Below are 17,934 nucleotides of genomic sequence, written 5' to 3'. Positions count from 1 at the left end.
ATACACAAAAAGGAAAAACTTTCACTTTTGGCTATGATTTGATGATATATTTAAAGAACCCTAAAAAGCAATAACTTCAACAAGGTAGCAAAATATAAAATAAGCTTACATAAATCATCAACTTTTCTATATGCTACCACTAAAACTCTGTAGGAGAAAGAACCACAGAATGTATAAAAATTTTGAAAATCTACCTACCAAGATACATGAGAACTATATGTAACATTCAAATACATAAGTGTAAAAACCATTCTAAAATTAATAATCATATCCAGCAAAATAACACAACATGGTATCCCAAAAGTCTTTGTGCAATTTTAAGCTTAAATACCTTGAATATCTTAAAATTAGACTAAGATTTTTGAGACATCCTATATAAGCAAATTTAAACATATGCAAAATAATTTATGTGCAGATGTGAAGAGGGAGTAAATTCTAGGTATCTTTGCAAAGAAGGGTAATGGAATGGTATGCATGGAAAACCTCAAGCAGATTAGATGTACCAGAACACAAAGTGCTTTAAGGATAATAAAGGTCAGTAAGCCAGGAAAGTAAACTGAAGTCAGATTATGAAGGGCTATAGAAGCCAACCAGAAGAGGAGAGCTATTGATGAAATAATGGATAGATGAAGCACAGGAAACAAAAAGGATAGTTTTGACAAAAGTTAAACAGTAAGAATGAGAAGGGAAATAGTTAACTGTTGGGGGATTTCTCTGATAATGCTTGGATAGCTAATATATATAGGAAATGGATATGACTGAATATTGTATGCACAATAGCCATTCCGAAATAGATAAATGATCAAATGATATGAACAGAGAGCTCCCAACAAATGCTATCAAAACCATATGAAAAAATGCCCTAAATAATTAATCATAAAAGAAATTCAAAATAAAACAACTTTATGATTCAACCTTTCACCCAACAGATTGGTAAAGATGACAAAAAATGGAAAAAGATAATTTTGGGAGGGGGCTACAGGAGGACACTAACTCAACTGCAACATTGATGAAACTATCAATTGCTCCAAACATCCTAGAAAACAATTTGAAACAAAGTCAAAGTGTAAATTGCATATCCTTGAACTTAGAGATACCACTACTAGACATAATTCTCAACAAGATCAAAGATAGAGGGAAAGACTCATATTTATAAAAATATGTACAGCAGCATTTCTTTAATTCAGCAAAGACTTGGAAAATAAAAGGGTGCTCATCAGTTGAGTAATGTCTAGACAAATTATGGTATGTGAATATAGTGAAATATTATGCTTTTTTTTTAATGAAAGGTCAGGAGCAGCTAGGTGGCACAGTGGATAAAACACTGGCCCTGGGTTCAGGAGAACCCGAGTTCAAATCCAGCCTCAGACACTTGACACTTACTAGCTGTGTGACCCTGGGCAAGTCACTTAGCCCTCACTGCCCCACCAAAAAAAAATGAAGGGGTAAGAAAAGAGGGTCATTGAAGCATTAACAAACATAGAAGAGAACAGAATGACATTCAGAAGTAGACGTAGACAATGAGGACAGCTTTAAAATGAACATGTTGAATTTTTATTTGCATTAAGAAACTATAAGCTATTAGTAATGTAGATTCATGGTTTCATATATAATCCTTTTTTCTGTTCTTTGCATATGGAAATGTTCGTATTAATTGTTGTCAGGTACATAATAACAAAAATAGAAAAAAAAATTTTACATGCACAGAACAAATATGCAGAAGGGGTCACAACATTTTCATTTTTCAGTTGTGTCTAACTCTTTGTGACGGGTTTGCCATTTCCTTCTCTAGCTCACTTTTACAGTTGAGGAAACTGAGGCAAACAGGGCTAAGTGCCTTGCTCACAGTCACACAGAGATTTAAGTGTCTGAGTCCTGATTTGAACTCAAGTTTTCTTGACTCCAGGCCTGACACTCTATTCATCGTACCAACTAGCTGTATACCTCTTAGAAATAAGTAAATTGTAACAGAAGTTACGATTTATTAATAATTAAATTGACAATAAACAAATTTTAAAATTTTTATTATTTGTATTTACATAACTTTTGTTCTAGAGATTATTACTACTCCCTCTCCTATCCAGCAATCCATCCCTTGTAACAAATTGATTTGGGTTGTATATAACATATACAGATATTTCCACATGGCTCAGCATTGAAGCACATCAGAGATGACAGTTCTCTAGATACTTCCAGCCATATGGTGACCCAATGATTAATGTATTTGGCTTTTTGGGTACAATATAGCAAACCCTGAGTGGTTCTTTGGATCTCTCCCCAGTCTCCCTCTGTAATGATGAGGTTAGATTATCATCTTCCCAAGAAATTAAGGGGATCAGAAAAGGCTTCTTGAAGAAAGTGGTGCTTGATCTTTAGTTCAGCAAAATTGCATCATATCATCTGCAAAGAGCGATGGTTTTGTTTCCTCCTTGCCTATTCTAGTTCCTTTAATTCCCTTTTCTTCTCTGATTGCTAAAGCTAACATTTCTAGGACAATATTAAATAATAGGGGTGATAATGGACATCCCTGTTTCACCCCTGATCTTATTGGGAAGGCCTTTAACTTATCTCCATTACATATAATGCTTGCTGATGGTTTTAGATAAATACTGCTTATTATTTTAAGGAAAGCTCCACCTATTCCTAAGCTCTCTAGTGTTTTTATTAGGAATGGGTGCTGTATTTTGTCAAAAGCTTTCTCTGCATCTATTGAGATAATCATATGATTCTGGTTAGTTTTCTTATTGATGTGCTTGATTATGTTGATAGTTTTCCTAAAGTTGAACCAGCCCTGCATTCCTGGAATAAATCCCACCTGGTCATAGTGCATTATCCTGGTGATCACTTGCTATAATCTCCTTGCTAATATCTTGTTTAAGATTTTAGCATCAATATTCATTAGGGAAATTGGTCTATATTTTCTATCTCTGTTTTTGCTCTGCCTGGTTTTGGTATCACCACCATATTTGTGTCATAAAACAAATTGGGTAGTACTCCTTCTTCACCTATTTTTCCAAATAATTTGTATAATATTGGAATTAATTGTTCTTTAAATGTTTGGTAGAATTTACGTGTAAACCCATCTGGCCCTGGGGATTTTTTCTTAGGGAGTTCATTAATGGCTTGTTCAATTTCTTTTTCTAATGTGGGCTTATTTAAGGATTTTATTTCCTCATCAGTTAACCTGGGAAGTTTGTAGTTTTGTAAATATTTATCCATTTCATTTAGATTGTCAAATTTATTGGCATACAGTTGGGCAAAATAGTTCCTAATTATTGCTTTAATTTCCACTTCATTGGTGGTAAAATCACCCCTTTCATTTTTGATACTGGTATTTTTGTTTTTTTCTTTCTTTTTCTTTTTGTTTGTTTTTATTTTTGGACCGGGCAATGAGGGTTAAGTGACTTGCCCAGGGTCACACAGCTAGTGTCAAATGTCTGAGATAAGATTTGAACTCAGGTCCTCCTGAATCCAGGGCTGATGTTTTATCCACTGCACCACCTAGCTGCCCTTCTTTCTTTTTTTAAAATCAAATTAACCAGTGGTTTATCTATTTTATTGATTTTTTCGTAAAACCAGCTCTTGGTTTTATTGATTAATTCTATAGTTTTCTTGCTTTCAATTTTATTAACTTCTCCTTTAATTTTCAGGATTTCTAATTTAGTATTTAATTGGGGATTTCTAATTTGTTCATTTCCTAGCTTTTTAAGTTGCATGCCCAATTCATTGATCTTCTTTCTCTTTTTTATTCATGTAAGCAGTTAGAGCTATAAAATTTCCCCTAATCACTGCTTTGGCTGCATCCCATAGATTTTGACATGTTGTCTCATTATTGTCATTCTCTTAGATAAAGTTGTTGATTGTTTCTATGATTTGTTCTTTGACCCACTCATTCTTTAGAATGAAATACTTTAGTTTCCAATTGATTTTCAGTCTACCTTTCCATGGCTCTTTATTACATGTAATTTTTATTGCATCATGATCTGAGAAGGATGCATTTACTATCTCTGCCTTTCTACATTTAACTATGATGTTTTTTGCCCTAATACATGGTCAATTTTTGAAAATGTGCCATGTAGCGGCAGCTAGGTGGCACAGTGGATAGAACACTGGCCCTGGATTCAGGAGGACCTGAGTTCAAATCCGACCTCAGACACTTGACACTTACTAGCTGTGTGACCCTGGGCAAGTCACTTAACCCCAATTGCCTCACCCAAAAAAAAAAAAAAAGGAAAGAAAAAAAAATGTACCATGTACTGCTGAGAAAAAGGTATATTCCTTTCTATCCCCATTCAATTTTCTCCAGACATCTATCATGTCTAACTTTTCTAGTATTCTATTCACCTTTTTCACTTCTTTCTTATTTATTTTGTGACTAGATTTATCTAATTCTGAGGAGGGAAGATTCAGATCCCCCACTAGTATAGTATTACTATCTATTTCCTCTTGTAACTCATTTAACCTATCCTCTAAGAATTTGGATGCTATACCACTTGGCACATACATGTTTAATATTATTACTTCATTAACTATAGTACCTTTTAGCAACATGTAGTTTCCTTCCTTATCTCTTTTAATTAGATCTATTTTTGCCTTTGCTTTGTCTGAGATAAGGATTGCTACCCCTGCTTTTAAAGTTTAAAACTTTAACTTATTTTGCTTTCTTTGCCTGAGCCAACCAGAGACCCAGAACTGTGTATTGCAGGCTAAACCATGGAAAACACAGTGGCCAGAGGATTGCTCCCTAAATCAGGTGCCACTAACCGGAGTCTCTAAGCTGGAGTAGGGCCTCCTGGGGAGAAGGGGGAGAGATACTGAGATGGAGGACAGATACTCACTTAATCCAAGCAGGAAATGGGCTTAACTAAGCTGACCCCCCTACCACTGCAGCAAGAGCAAGAAGCATAGAGAGAGTCTGGAAGAAGGGCAAAGTGGAGCCCTTAACTGAGGAAAGACCAAGTCATTTGATGTGCCTCCTTCCTACACAGTAGCCACATATCAATATTAGGCCTATATCAGAAAGAGACCAAAGGAGGGGGGAAATGACACATGTACAAAAATTATTTATAACAACTCTTTTTTTGTGTGTGCAAAGCACTGGAAAATAGGACGGTACCTATTAGTTGGGGAATAGCTGAACAAACTATGGTATATGAACAATGGAAAGCTATTGTTCTGCAATAAATGACAAAAGGGATGGATTCAGGGAAACCTTGGAAGATTTATATGAACTAATGCAAAGTGAATTGAGCAGAACCAGGAAAAACAATTTATACTATAACAACATTAAAAGTCAAGCAATATTGAAAGTCCTAAGAACTCTATTTTGCATGGTTTTAAATGTATAATTGATATCATATAGCTTGCCTTCTCATTGGGAGAGAGGGAGAACATTGATACTCAAAAAACATTTTTTAAATGTTCAAAATAAATAATAAATTTAAAAATCTTAATATTTCTGATCAATGTAGTAACCAAGCAAAATTCCAGAAAAGAGATTTATAAAACATGTTAGCCAGCTCCTGATAGGTAATATAATTCAAGATAAAGAACAAAACATACATTTTTGGACATGGTCCATGTAGGAATTTGTTTTGCTTGACTATGAACATTGGTTATGGTGGTTTTGTTTTTCTTTTTCAAGTGAGGGGGAAGTAGGAGGGAGAGGAAATAAATGCTTATTAATTTAAAAAAATTAAAGTGAATGGGAAGCAAAATGAAGCAGGAATAACTATGGCAATTCTGGATCTTCAGAGGCTGGGAAAGTTGCCCCTGCCTATCTCATGCTCTGGATCCCAAGCATTCTCACCTCAGTGAGGAGAGAGAGCTGCTGAACACACAGTAAGAAGCCATCTGTCTACAACTCTGGGGTTGCGTTGACTATATCATCATTCTTTTAATTGTGGTTAATGTGTCCTTAAAGTATGGTAACCTCAATGCACCAATGATGCTAATGGATTAACATGTTTGTTTTCTTTTTGGAGAAAATACTTTCATTGGGGGGGGGCAGGGCAATGAGGTTAAGTGATTTGCCCAGGGTCACATAGCTAATAAGTGTCAAGGCCTGATTTGAACTCAGGTCCTCCTGAATCCAGGGCCGGTGCTCTATCCACTGCGCCACCTAGCTGCCCCAATACATGCATTTAAAGAGGTACTTTCTCACCACTCTTCCAGGATAGCCTTATTACTTCCTTTCCAGTTCTAGAACCATGAATCATAATTAAATTCACTCTTCCATTGGATAGGTTGTCTCAATTTACTCTCCCATAGCCCCATACACTGTTTCTGTCACTTACTAGACCAAAGGGCCCTTTCCTGGCTACTACCTCACTCTGTTTATGTTCCCCATATGAATTGAAGCTCTTTGAGGACAGGAACTGTCTTTGCTTTTGTATTTGTACCCCCAATGTTAGAGCAGCTAGGTGGTGAAGTGAGTGGAGCGCTGGACCTGGAGCCAGGAATCCTCACCTTCTTGAGTTCAAATCTAGACTCACTTTGTTAGCCGTATGACCCTGAGCGAGTCACTTAACCTTCTGTGCCTCAGTTTCCTCTTCTGTAAAATGAGCAAGAGAAGGAAACGGCAAACCACTCCAGTATCTTTGCCATTGTTGTATAACTGGCACAGATATACCAGGGCCAAATCAGATTCTTGTAGTTCAGTTAAGGCCTGATTATCTCTGGAAAACCAATCCCCTGAAGTGTTTGCATGTATCTGACTTTGCACTATTCAAAGTTATTGTGTAAAATATGGTAATTAGCTCTGTCCCAGTGGATACTAGTTGTATGACCCTAAGTAAGTCACTTTACAGTTAGCCTTAGTTTCCTCATCTGTAAAATGAGCTCGAAGAAAATGCCAAACCACTCCAAGTGTCTTTGCCAAGAAGACCCCAAAAGGGGTCTGAAGTGACTTAAAAACAATAACAAAATTACAAACAACATAAGTCAAGAATGGATAGCTTCAAACCACTAAATGAAATGAAAATTATGCTGCACAAGATGTGTGTTGGGTTTGGTTGAAAAGCCCATCATGCCCTGTAGGGATTTTTTTTCTCCCCTGTAGGGATTTGTATAAAAAATAAGGATTAGAATAGCTCCTCCCTCCCAGGGTTGTTGTGAGGATAAAATGAGAGAATATTTGTTGAGCACTTTTTGAAACTGAAAACACAGCCTTACAAAATCTGAAGCTATAATAAAAACTGCAGTCATCAAAACTATTTGGTACTGGCTAAGAAATAAAGTGGTAGAACAATGGAATGTTAGATACAGGAGACACGGTAGTAAAAGACTATAGTAATCTACTGTTTGATAAACCCAAAGACTCCAGCTTCTGGGATAGGAATTAAGTATTTGACAAAAACTGCTGGGAAAACTGGAAGATAGTATGGCAGAAACTAGGCATAGACCAACATCTCACACCATATACCAAAAAAAGGTCAAAATTGGTACATAATTTAGACATAAAGGGTAATACCATAGGTAAATTAGGAGAGAAAGGAATAGTTTACCTCTCAGATCTATGGAGAGCAGAGCAATTTATGACCAAACAAGAGATAGAGAATATTATGAAATGCAAAACGGATGATTTTGATTACATTAAATTTAAAACGTTTTGTACAAATATAAGCAATTCAGCCAAAATTAGAAGGGAAGCAGAAAGCTGAAAAACAAATTTTATAGGCAATGTTTCTGATAAAAGACCTCATTTCTAAAACATATAAAGAATTAAATCAAATTTATAAGAATGCAAATCATTCCCCAATTGAGAAATGGTCAAACAATATGAACAGGCAATTTTCAGATGAAAAAAATCAAAGCTATCTAATGCCATATGAAAAAAGGCTCTAAATCACTATTGATTAGAGAAATGCAAATTAAAACAACTCTTAGATACCACTTTATACCCATCAGATTGGCCAATATGACAAAAAATGAAAATAACAAATGTTGGAGATGCTGTGAAAAAATTGAAACACTAATGCATTGTTGGTGGAGTTGTGAACTTATCCAAACCATTCTGGAGAGCAGTTTGGAACTATGCCAAAAGGTCTATGGGACTATGCATACCCTTTGACCCAGTAATGCTTCTACTAGGTCTGTATCACAAAGAAATCATAGAAAAGGGAAAAGGACCCAGATGTACAAAAATATTTATAGCAGCTCTCTTTGTGATGGGAAAGAATTGGAAATCATGGGAATGGCCATCAATTGGGAAAAGACTGAACAAGTTGTGGTATATGAAAGTAATGGAATTCTACTGTGTTGTAAGAAATGATGAGGAGGGAAAAACCTGGAAAGACTTAAGTGGACTAATGCTGAGTGAAGTGAGCAGAATCAAAACATTGTAAACAGTAACAGCAGCATTGTTTGATGATCAGCTATGATAGACTTGGCTCTTCTCAGCAGTGCAATGATCCAAGACAGTTCCAAAGAACTCATGATGGAAAATGTTCTCCACATCCAGAAAAAAGAACTGTGGATTTGAAATGCAGATTGAACCATACTGTTTCTACTTTTTGGTTGTTGTTTTTTCTTTCCTTTGTTGAGGTTTTCCCTTGCATTCTGATTCTTCTTTCACAACATGACTAATGCAAATATATGTTTAATGTGATTTTACATATATAACCTCTATCAGATTGCTTTCTGTCTTGGAGAGGTGGGAGGAAAGGGAGGGAGGGAGAAGAAATTGGAACTAAAAATCTTATGAAAACAAATGTCGACTGGGTCTGAAGTCAGGAGAATTTGAGTACAAATCCAGCCTCAAACATTTACTAGCTTTATGACACTGGGTATGTAACTTAACTTGTCTGCCTCAGTTTACTCAACTGTAAAATGGAGATAATAGTACACACTTCACAGGGTTGCAGTGAGGATCAAATGAGAGCATAATTGTAGAGTTCTTAGTACAGTCCCTGGCATATAGTAGGTGCTCATTAATGTTCTTCCCTTTCAATACTCTATTTTATAGTCAGTGTTTTGGAGTACTGTCAATTTTTGTAAAACAAAATGGAACAGGATCTTAAAAAGACCAAAAGAATCCTGCCCTGTGTCAGAAAGTTGGGAGGTAGAAGAATTTGTTCCAAAGGAGAAAGGGGGGAAGGGGTTATTGTACAACTCCTGGAGCTAAGAAAGAGATGTGAAGCTCTTTCTATAGAGGGATGAACTTTGTCCTATGAGAAAGCACCTTAATTTTCTCTAAAGAATGTAAGGGGATAGAGCACCGGCCCTGGAGTCAGGAGTACCTGAGTTCAAATCCGGCCTCAGACACTTAACACTTACTAGCTGTGTGACCCTGGGCAAGTCACTTAACCCCAATTGCCTCACTAAAAAAAAAAAAAAGAATGTAAGGGTGGAGGGTGGCATCAATCATTCACACCTACTCACTTTAAGTATCTATCTTAATAAGGTGAGAATACTTCTACTGAATCAAGAGATCAGTGAAAAGAATAAGTGCTAACAACCTAATTAATCAAGTTGGGAAGGTGTTGAAAACTTCAAACCAAGGGGTGAACTAAAATGATGCTACACCAAAAGTGCATTGAGTTTGGTTAAAGTCATGCCCTGCATGTATCTTGATAGAATAGGAGGCCAGGTCAGATTCCAGCCTTCTGATAGAATTTTATAGATATAGATATAGATATAAATGATACAGATATGGATATAGATAGATACAGATACAAATATACATGTAGATATACATCTAGATAGAAATATAAAGATAGATAGACAGATAGACAGGTACAAAGTAGGATTTCATGGCCTAAAATTTTACTGAGGAAGTCAATAAGCTTCTGAATAAATGAGAAGTTCTCAAGAATTAAAAATTCAAATATTAATAAATATTATTAAATAGAAATAACACTGATTAGTAGGATAAGGTTAAATTGTCTAAAAATGTCAGTGTTAAAATTTTTAATTAAAAAAATTAAAATAAAAAGAACAAAAAAAATTTTTTTTAATTAAAAGATCAGTGTTAATGCTCTGGGAACCTATTGGGCAATTTAAATTTCAGAGATAGGTAAAGAAGATATAAAGAGGGGCAGGCAATGCACGATGAATGCAAAAATAAGGTATGATCCTCTCTGGGCCTTAAAGTCAACATGAGTTCAAGTAAATAGTGAATTGGTAGCACTGAAAGCATCATTGCCCTTGCTCTTGTTTTAGATACATTGGGGTTTGAGGAAAGGCATACAGCTTGGGCTAGATGTGGGGATGATGGAGAAAAGATGGAACTTCTTGATTTTTCTTCCATTTTCTCTGCTAAAGAGAAGGATCTGGGGACTAGCAGAGATTGGGAGAAAAAAAATTGCTAATAGGGAGTTGAAACCCAAGATAAGGAAGGACATAATGATAGCACCTACCTGTCCCAGATAACTTTAAATTAAGCAATCTCAAAAAGACTGAACAGGCAGCGGAAATGACTGAGCTACTTTTGAGCGACATTTGAAAGATAATGGAGAATAGGAAAGCTGTCATGGGACTGAAGTAGGGAAATCGTCCCAGTTTTGTTTGGGTTTGGGTTTTTTTGGTTTTTTGTTTTTGTTTTTTCGTTGTTGTTCTTGTTGTTTTTAATGGAAAGGAGAGGATTTAGCAAACTACGTACATCAGTGAACTCAACAGATTCCTGACGAGGGTCTAGGATACATTTTTAAGGGATTGTTTGTGAATACCTAGAACAGGACACAGTGAGAAATAGGTTAGGTCGTACTAACCTCATTTCCTTTTTCGCGCCAGGGTTAGTATAAAGATTGGTAAATCAAGGGAACGCTGTAATTGATTTACCTTTTAGCAAAGTATTTTTAAAAGTCTCTCAAAATGCCCCTGTGGATAAGGCTGTGGGCTAAAGGATAGGAGAGCACCCGAGGACCCAGGGCGGAGGGATGAGGAAGAGGCCCGTTCCGCGTCGGGATCGCCAGCATCCAGGCTCGCCTAGGTCTTGGAAAAGGGGGTAGGCCTGGTAGAAATGAATTGTTGTCTACACCTCTCGGAAAGTACTTGACCCTTGACCCACCCTTAAGGCCGCCAATGGTTGTCAAGACAACACAGCAGGAAGCTTAACTCCCGGCTGAGGGTGGGGCTCCTGCTAGGACTATATGTAGGGAGCCTTGGAGGCCTTCAGAGCTGTAGCAACTCAAGCGGGGGTGACTGACGCTTCCTTAATTGTGGTAGGAGCCCGGCCGCATCCCCGTGCATCCCCGTGCATCCCCGTGCATCCCCGTGCATCCCCGTGCATCCCCGTGCATCCCCGTGCATCCCCGTGCATCCCCGTGCATCCCCGTGCATCCCCGTGCATCCCCGTGCATCCCCGTGCATCCCCGTGCATCCCCGTGCATCCCCGTGCATCCCCGTGCATCCCCGTGCATCCCCGTGCATCGTGCATCTCCCGGTGGGGAGATCAGGGGCCAGGCTATACGATTTGACAGTCCACGCGGCCGCACAGCTTAGGACACCATGGCGACCCCGGAAAACGACGGCCAGACTGTGTCGGAATATGTTGTTCGAGTCCCCAACAACAGCCGCAAGAGATACAGTATCATGGCTTTCAATGCAGCTGACAAAGTGGACTTCTCCACCTGGCATCGGGCCAAGATGGAACGAGATCTGAGCAACAAGAAGCTCTATCAGCAAGAAGAGATGCCAGAATATGGGGCCGGCAGCGAGTTCAAGCGCAAGCTCCGGGATGACGCCAAGAGGAAGAAGTATGGCAGGGTAACCAAGGCCTTCAAGCCTGAGGACCAGCCCTGGCTACTCAAAGTCAATGGCAAGACAGGCAAAAGGTTCAAGGGAATGAAGAAGGGCGGTGTGACAGAAAACGCCTCCTACTACATCTTCACCCAGTGCCCTGATGGGACCTTGGAAGCCTTCCCTGTGGAAAACTGGTACAACTTCACTCCTCTGGCCCGGTACCAGACACTCACTGCCGAGGAGGCTGAGCAAGAGTGGGAGAGGAGGAACAAAATCTTGAACCACTTCAGTATCATGCAGCAGCGGAGGCTGAAGGGCCAGGACCCGGAGGAGGAGGAGGAGGGTGAGGATGACCGGAAAAAGAAGAGCCGAAATGGTCTCCGGATTCACGATCTAGAGGATAACCTGAACATGAGCTCTGATGACAGCGACGACAGTGGGGAGGAGGGGGAGAAGGCCCCCAAGGCCAAGAAGGAGGCGGCACCATCTAGGAGGGACAAAAAGAAGGGCTCCGGTGTGACCTTAGAAGACAGTGATGATGGGGACTTTGAGAGCCAGGAGGTGGACTACATGTCAGATAGCTCCAGCAGCTCCCTGGACGAGGTTGTAGGAAAAGCCAAGGTGGTCCAGCCAGAGGAAGATGGGCCTAAAAGCTTCGATGAAGAAAGTGAAAGCAGTGAAGAGAGTGAGGAGGAAAAACCACCAGAGGAGGAAGAGAAGAAGGCACCTACCCCACAGGAGAAGAAAAGAACTAAAGGAGACAGCAGTGAGGAGTCAGAGACCTCTGAGGAAAGTGACTTTGAGAACCAGCAATCAGCCATCTTCGTGAAAAAGAAGACAACCCCCAAGAGGGAATGGAAGACCTCAGGCAGCAGCTCCAGGGGAGACAGGAAGCCAGATCCACCCAGTGTGGACAGTGGCCCCACATCCTCCACGCCTTGGGCAGCTGCCAACAAGCTAGGGAAGCAGAAAAGGGGACCCAGTGATATGCCTGCTACTAATCACCTGGGGTTAGATGCTGGACCCCAGAGAATCTTGGGGAAATCCACCCCCCAGCCTCAGTCCATGCCCAGCAGTGGAAAAGTACAGCTGACAGAGGACACAGTGAGATACTACCTGAAGCGAAAGCCCATGACCACCAGAGACCTTCTGAAGAAGTTCCAGAAGACAGGGCTGAGCAGTGGCCAGATAATCAATATGCTAGTCCAGATTTTGAAGCGCCTCAACCCCCAGCGCAATATGATCAATGGCAAGATGTGCTTCTTCCTTGTGTGAGGCCAAGCCCCAGCGTTTGCCACGGGCTTGGACTGCACCCAGGAGACCCCTAGACTCAGCCCACAACCCCTCGGGATAAAAGCTACTTGGACTTTTTCCACAACAACAACAACAACAACAAAGATAAGTACAGTTATAGAGATTCAGAACTGGTTAAAGGACTATACCCAGTGAGTTAGCAGTTAAGTGGCACAGTAGATAGAGCACTGAGCTTGAAGTCAGGAAGACTCATTTAAATGAGTTCAAATCTGGCCCCAGACACTGACTAGCTGTGTGACCCTGGGCAAGTCACTCAACCCAGTTTGCCTCATTTTACTCCTCTGTAAAATGAGCTGGAGATGGAAATGGCAAATCACTCCAGTATCTTTGCCAAAATGGGGTCACAGAGAGTTAGACATGACTGAACAACAAAACCTGATGGGTCTTCACTAGTAGCTCAGCGTCAAATTAGAGGGATGTCTCTTCTGAAATTGTTCCATTTTCTTTCCTTTTTTTTCCTCGTATGAAAGGATAGAAAGGATGCTTATTAAATCTTGACATTATATAAAGCTGCAAAGGGTCACATACATTGTATGACAAAATTTGAATTCAAAATAAAAAACCTTAGTTGGATGAACCATTGCATTTCTTGTTTGTATGCATGACTTTGCTACTGTTTTCCCCAGCTTTAGATTGTGAGCTCAATGAGAGCAAGACTGTTTTGTTTGTTTTTCCTTCCTTTGTAACCTCAGCACTTAGAATACCTGGTATATAGGAAGCACTTAGTTGCTTTTTGGGGGGTGAGGCAATTGGGGTTAAGTGACTTGCCCAGGGCCACACAGCTAGTAAGTGTTGTGTCTGAGGCCAGATTTGAACTCAGGTTCTCCTGACTCCAGGGACGGTGCTCTATCCACTTCGCCACCTGCTGCCCCAACCTAGTTGCTTAAAAAAAACCCAAACAAACAAAAAAAAAACCCTTTTTATTAGAATAAATATTTTCATTTAAAGTTTTTAGTTCCATATTGTATCCCTCCTCCCCTCCCTCCCCCTCCCCCTCCCCCTCCCCCTCCCCGAGCTGGTAAGCAATCAGATATAAGTTAGACGTGCAATTATCTAAAACATTACCATATTATTCATTTTGTATAAGAAGACTCAAATAAAAGGGGATAAAAGGAAAGTGAAAACTAGCATGCTTTAGTCTGTTCAATCAATTTCAGTTCTTTCTTTGGAGGTGGGAATAGTATGCTTCATTAGTGCTTTGGGATTGTCTTGGATCGTTGTATTGCTGAGAATAGTTAAATCATTCACAGTTCTTCATCAAACAATATGTCTGTTGGGGGCAGCTAGGTGGTGAAGTGGATAAAGCACAGGTCCTGGATTCAGGAGGACCTGAGTTCAAATCCAACCTCAGATACTTGACACTTACTAGCTATGTGACCCTAGGCAAATCATTTAACCCTCATTACCCTGCAAAAAAAACCCAATATTGTTGTCACTGTGTCTCCTGGTTCTGCTCACTTCACTTTATATCAGTTCATATAAGTATTTCCAGGCCTGTCTGTAATCATCCTACTTGTCATTTCATATAACACAATAATATTCCATTACAATTATATACCACAGGGGGCAGCTAGGTGGTGTAGTGGATAAAGCACTGGCCCTGGATTCAGGAGGACCTGAGTTCAAATCCAGCCTCAGACACTTGATACTTACTAGCTGTGTGACCCTGGGCAAGTCACTTAGCCCTCATTGCCCCCCACACAAAACAAACAAACAAACAAACACAAAACAAAACAATTATATACTGCAGCTTGTTTATCCATTCCCTAATTGATGGGCATTCCTTTGATTTCCAATTCTTAGCCACCACAAAAAGAACTGCTTTAAATATGTTTGTACAAATAAGTTTTTTTCTCTTTTGGGGTGGGGGGATGTCTTTGGGATATAAACTTAGCAGTGGTGATGCTTTTTGACTGAACAGTAGCAAGGGAAAATGAATGTGGAACAGTAAAAGAGAGTGGGAATATCCAATCTGATTCCAAGGTTTGAGAAATTGTGCACTACCCAAAAGATGCACACATTCCATTGCAAAGTTGTTATGTTTATTTAAAGAATAAAATGTAAATTTTTTTCTCTCAGTTATTTCTTTTTTCTCATATAAAATATTTATTGTGCTGATGTCTGGAATACAGGAACTTGAAAAAAAATGACACCTCAACTCCAATGCCAGAGTGAGATAAGTCCTCCCTTAGGGCCAAACAGGAAGGGTTCCCCAAAGGGCACTGCTATATTTTGCTTCCATGCCCTGCCCCTCTCCACTTCCAGTCTCCACTGGCAGAAGCTTGAGGAACCAAGGCCCTTACCAGCTGCCGCCAAATGTCTGAGGGAAGGAGGGATGTCTGAGCGACCTGTCTCAGACCCAGGGATTTAGGGGCATTGGATTGTGGCCTACTGGATCTCAATTCACTTTAGGGCTGAATGTCCAAGTCAGGAACACAAAGAACTTAAGGGGGATTCTGGAGGTTGGCTTGGAGTAGAGTTAAAAAACAGCCGCATTATCCGACATCTCCCTCCATCGCCCACTTCTTGGATGGCCTTTCTCCCACTTGGCGCAGGTTGCAAGTCACACCGTTTGGCCTTGGCTTTGCCCATGGGCTTGGACTCCGGTTTATCTTTCTCTCGGTCGTCCACCAAGTGCTCGCCTTCAGTCTGGGCCCGCACGGAAGTCTGTTTCATCGCCAGCTCTTGGTAACCCGAGACACACCCAGACTATCAGCATGAGCTCGGGGGTCTTGGGCAGCCAGCTTTCCTATGAGATTAGCGCGCCTAAGGGCTCTGGGGCTGTTTCCAGCCTGAGCAATCAGTCCTTCCTTCTTCAGAGTCCCATCGGCGCAGGGGAAGGGCAGCGGAGGGTCGTCAAGCAAGTGGGCCTGGCGTTTTTTCTGCCAGCACCGAGAAGGATAGGAATACCACTGCCCCGGCTCCAAGCCCGGACCTCCGTGCTGCTTTTCCATCCAAATGTAACTGTTGCCTTGGGCCACTCCAGTCTGAGGGTCCAGATAGGGCAGGCGCTCGCGGCGCTGGGCAAAGAGATGGGCATTGTGATTGTGACATTGATTGTGACATTCCTCGACGGCTTTTTTGTAGGTCTGTTCGCTAAGGGATGCCGTCTTAAGCTACTTCTAAGCGCTTAGTTATTTCTTTCAAGTTGTTAGGACATGAATACTTAAGTTTTTGCTAGGTAGCTCAATGTATAGAGCATTGGGCCTGGAGTCAAGAAAACCTGAATTCAGTTCTGACCTCAGACACTTACTAGCTGTGTAACCCTAAACAAGTCACTTAAACGTGTCTGCCTCCATTTCCTCATCTGTGAAATGAGCTGGAGAAGGAAATGGCAAACCACTCCAGTATCTTTGCCAAGAAAATTCTAAATGGGGTCATGAAGAGTTGGACAGGACTGAAAACAACTAAACAACAACTTAATAAACTAAACTATTATGCATTTATTTTGGCTTAAAAATGCTGTGAAAAAAAAATTCTGACCTAAGGGAACATTGTCCCAGTTCGTGGATCACCCCCTCTTCTCCTCCCCCCACCCCTGTCTCTGTCTCTCATTCTCTCTGTCTCTCTTCCTCCCTCCCTCCTCTTGTAAAATGTTATTAATTAAAATCATCACCATAAGATCCTTTCACACTTGGAATTAGCTCATGGAATCCATCCATAGACAAGGATGAAACCCTGACCATCAAGAAAAAGGTCTAGCTACTCATTGGTGTCCTCCTTGGACTACTCCTTGAACACAATTAATATACAGGCATGCATCACAACGAAGTTATGATTGATCACAGTTCTATTAAATCAAATTAAAAAGTAGAAACAGATTGAAGAAATAGTGAGAAAATTATGTAAAGGTACTTGGTAGAGGCAGACACTTGGGAGTGATAGTAGAATGTGAAGGGAGCAAGGAGTCAATTTTTTTTTTTTTTTTGCAGATTTTCATAGTTCTTAAAAGAATAATTACAATCAGCAGCCTTGTGTGAATTCTAGTGTCATAAAATAGAAGCCTGGTCACAAAAACCAGTCTGCCATGCTTGGTCTGTAGTCCTAAAACTCATACCACAAAGCACCCTCTCAACTCCATTGCCTCTTTCTTGCTCCTGCTTTGTCACAAAGATTCAAACATTTCCACCACATTGTGAAGTCCCACCTTTCTCAGAATCTACAATGGCCTCAGTTGCTCCTGAGATTGGAGAAAGATGCTTTCTGTCCAGAACTGCAATTCCCAGACTCCCCAGTTAATCTCTGGACACCTGAAGAGGGATGTTTCCTTCAAAGTCCCCTTATTTCTCTATGTCTCTGAAACACTCAGGTTAGAAAAGGATTCGATTTGGGGGTGTTTTGTTTGTTGTTTTTCCAGCTCCCAGAAGGCAGACCTAGGAACAATAGGTAGACATTTTAGAAAGGTAGATTTAGACTCATTGCCAGGTGGGGGGAAAAACACACCACAAAATAAACAAAACAAAAGAACTTCCTAAGAATTCGAGCAATTCAAAAATAGAGACTGCCTTGGGAGATTACTGATTCCATGCCACTAGAATTCCATACTACTAGAATTAGCAAACAGTTGTTGCTAATGTAGGAAAGTCTTCTTCTTCTTATTGTTTTTTTGGGGGTTAAGTGACTTGCCCAGGGTCACACAGCTAGTAAGTGTTAAGTGTCTGAGGTCAGATTTGAACTCAGGTCCTCCTGACTCCAGGGCCAGTGCTCTATCCACTGTGACACCTAGCTGCCCCTAATGTAGGAAATTCTTAATGTTTAAAGGATACATGACTACTGAAGCTCCTTACAACTCTCCCATTCCATTTTCTGCCACTTTTTAAGGCAGAATCCTGTGATACAGTCTTAAATTTATTTTCTCTGTTTCCTTCCTTTCACTTTCTCTTAGCCTTGTTCTTCAGCCCCCACGTGGGAGCATCTGACAGATACAACACCTAAGTA

General features: G+C 40.3%; 2 protein-coding genes across 5 annotated transcripts in view; both read left to right on the top strand.

Moving 5' to 3' along the window:
* RGS6 (regulator of G protein signaling 6) overlaps positions 1–17,934 on the top strand; it is a 717,500-nt gene that overhangs the window by 428,763 nt on the left and 270,803 nt on the right. The window lies entirely within an intron of this gene.
* LOC122741800 (general transcription factor IIF subunit 1-like) lies at positions 11,449–12,957 on the top strand. The gene has a single exon (XM_043985584.1). It carries the CDS (start codon positions 11,449–11,451, stop codon positions 12,955–12,957), a length of 1,509 nt encoding a protein of 502 aa, XP_043841519.1.

The sequence above is a fragment of the Dromiciops gliroides genome, chromosome 2 (assembly GCF_019393635.1).
Source record: "Dromiciops gliroides isolate mDroGli1 chromosome 2, mDroGli1.pri, whole genome shotgun sequence".
In the NCBI taxonomy this organism is placed as follows: domain Eukaryota; kingdom Metazoa; phylum Chordata; class Mammalia; order Microbiotheria; family Microbiotheriidae; genus Dromiciops; species Dromiciops gliroides.
The sequence above is the reverse complement of the archived record's forward strand: the minus strand, read 5'-3'. Positions and strand labels throughout refer to the sequence as shown.

Bases quoted from the DNA above. Each gene is read 5' to 3' on its own strand.
- LOC122741800 (XM_043985584.1), top strand. From the start codon at position 11,449: ATGGCGACCCCGGAAAACGACGGCCAGACTGTGTCGGAATATGTTGTT.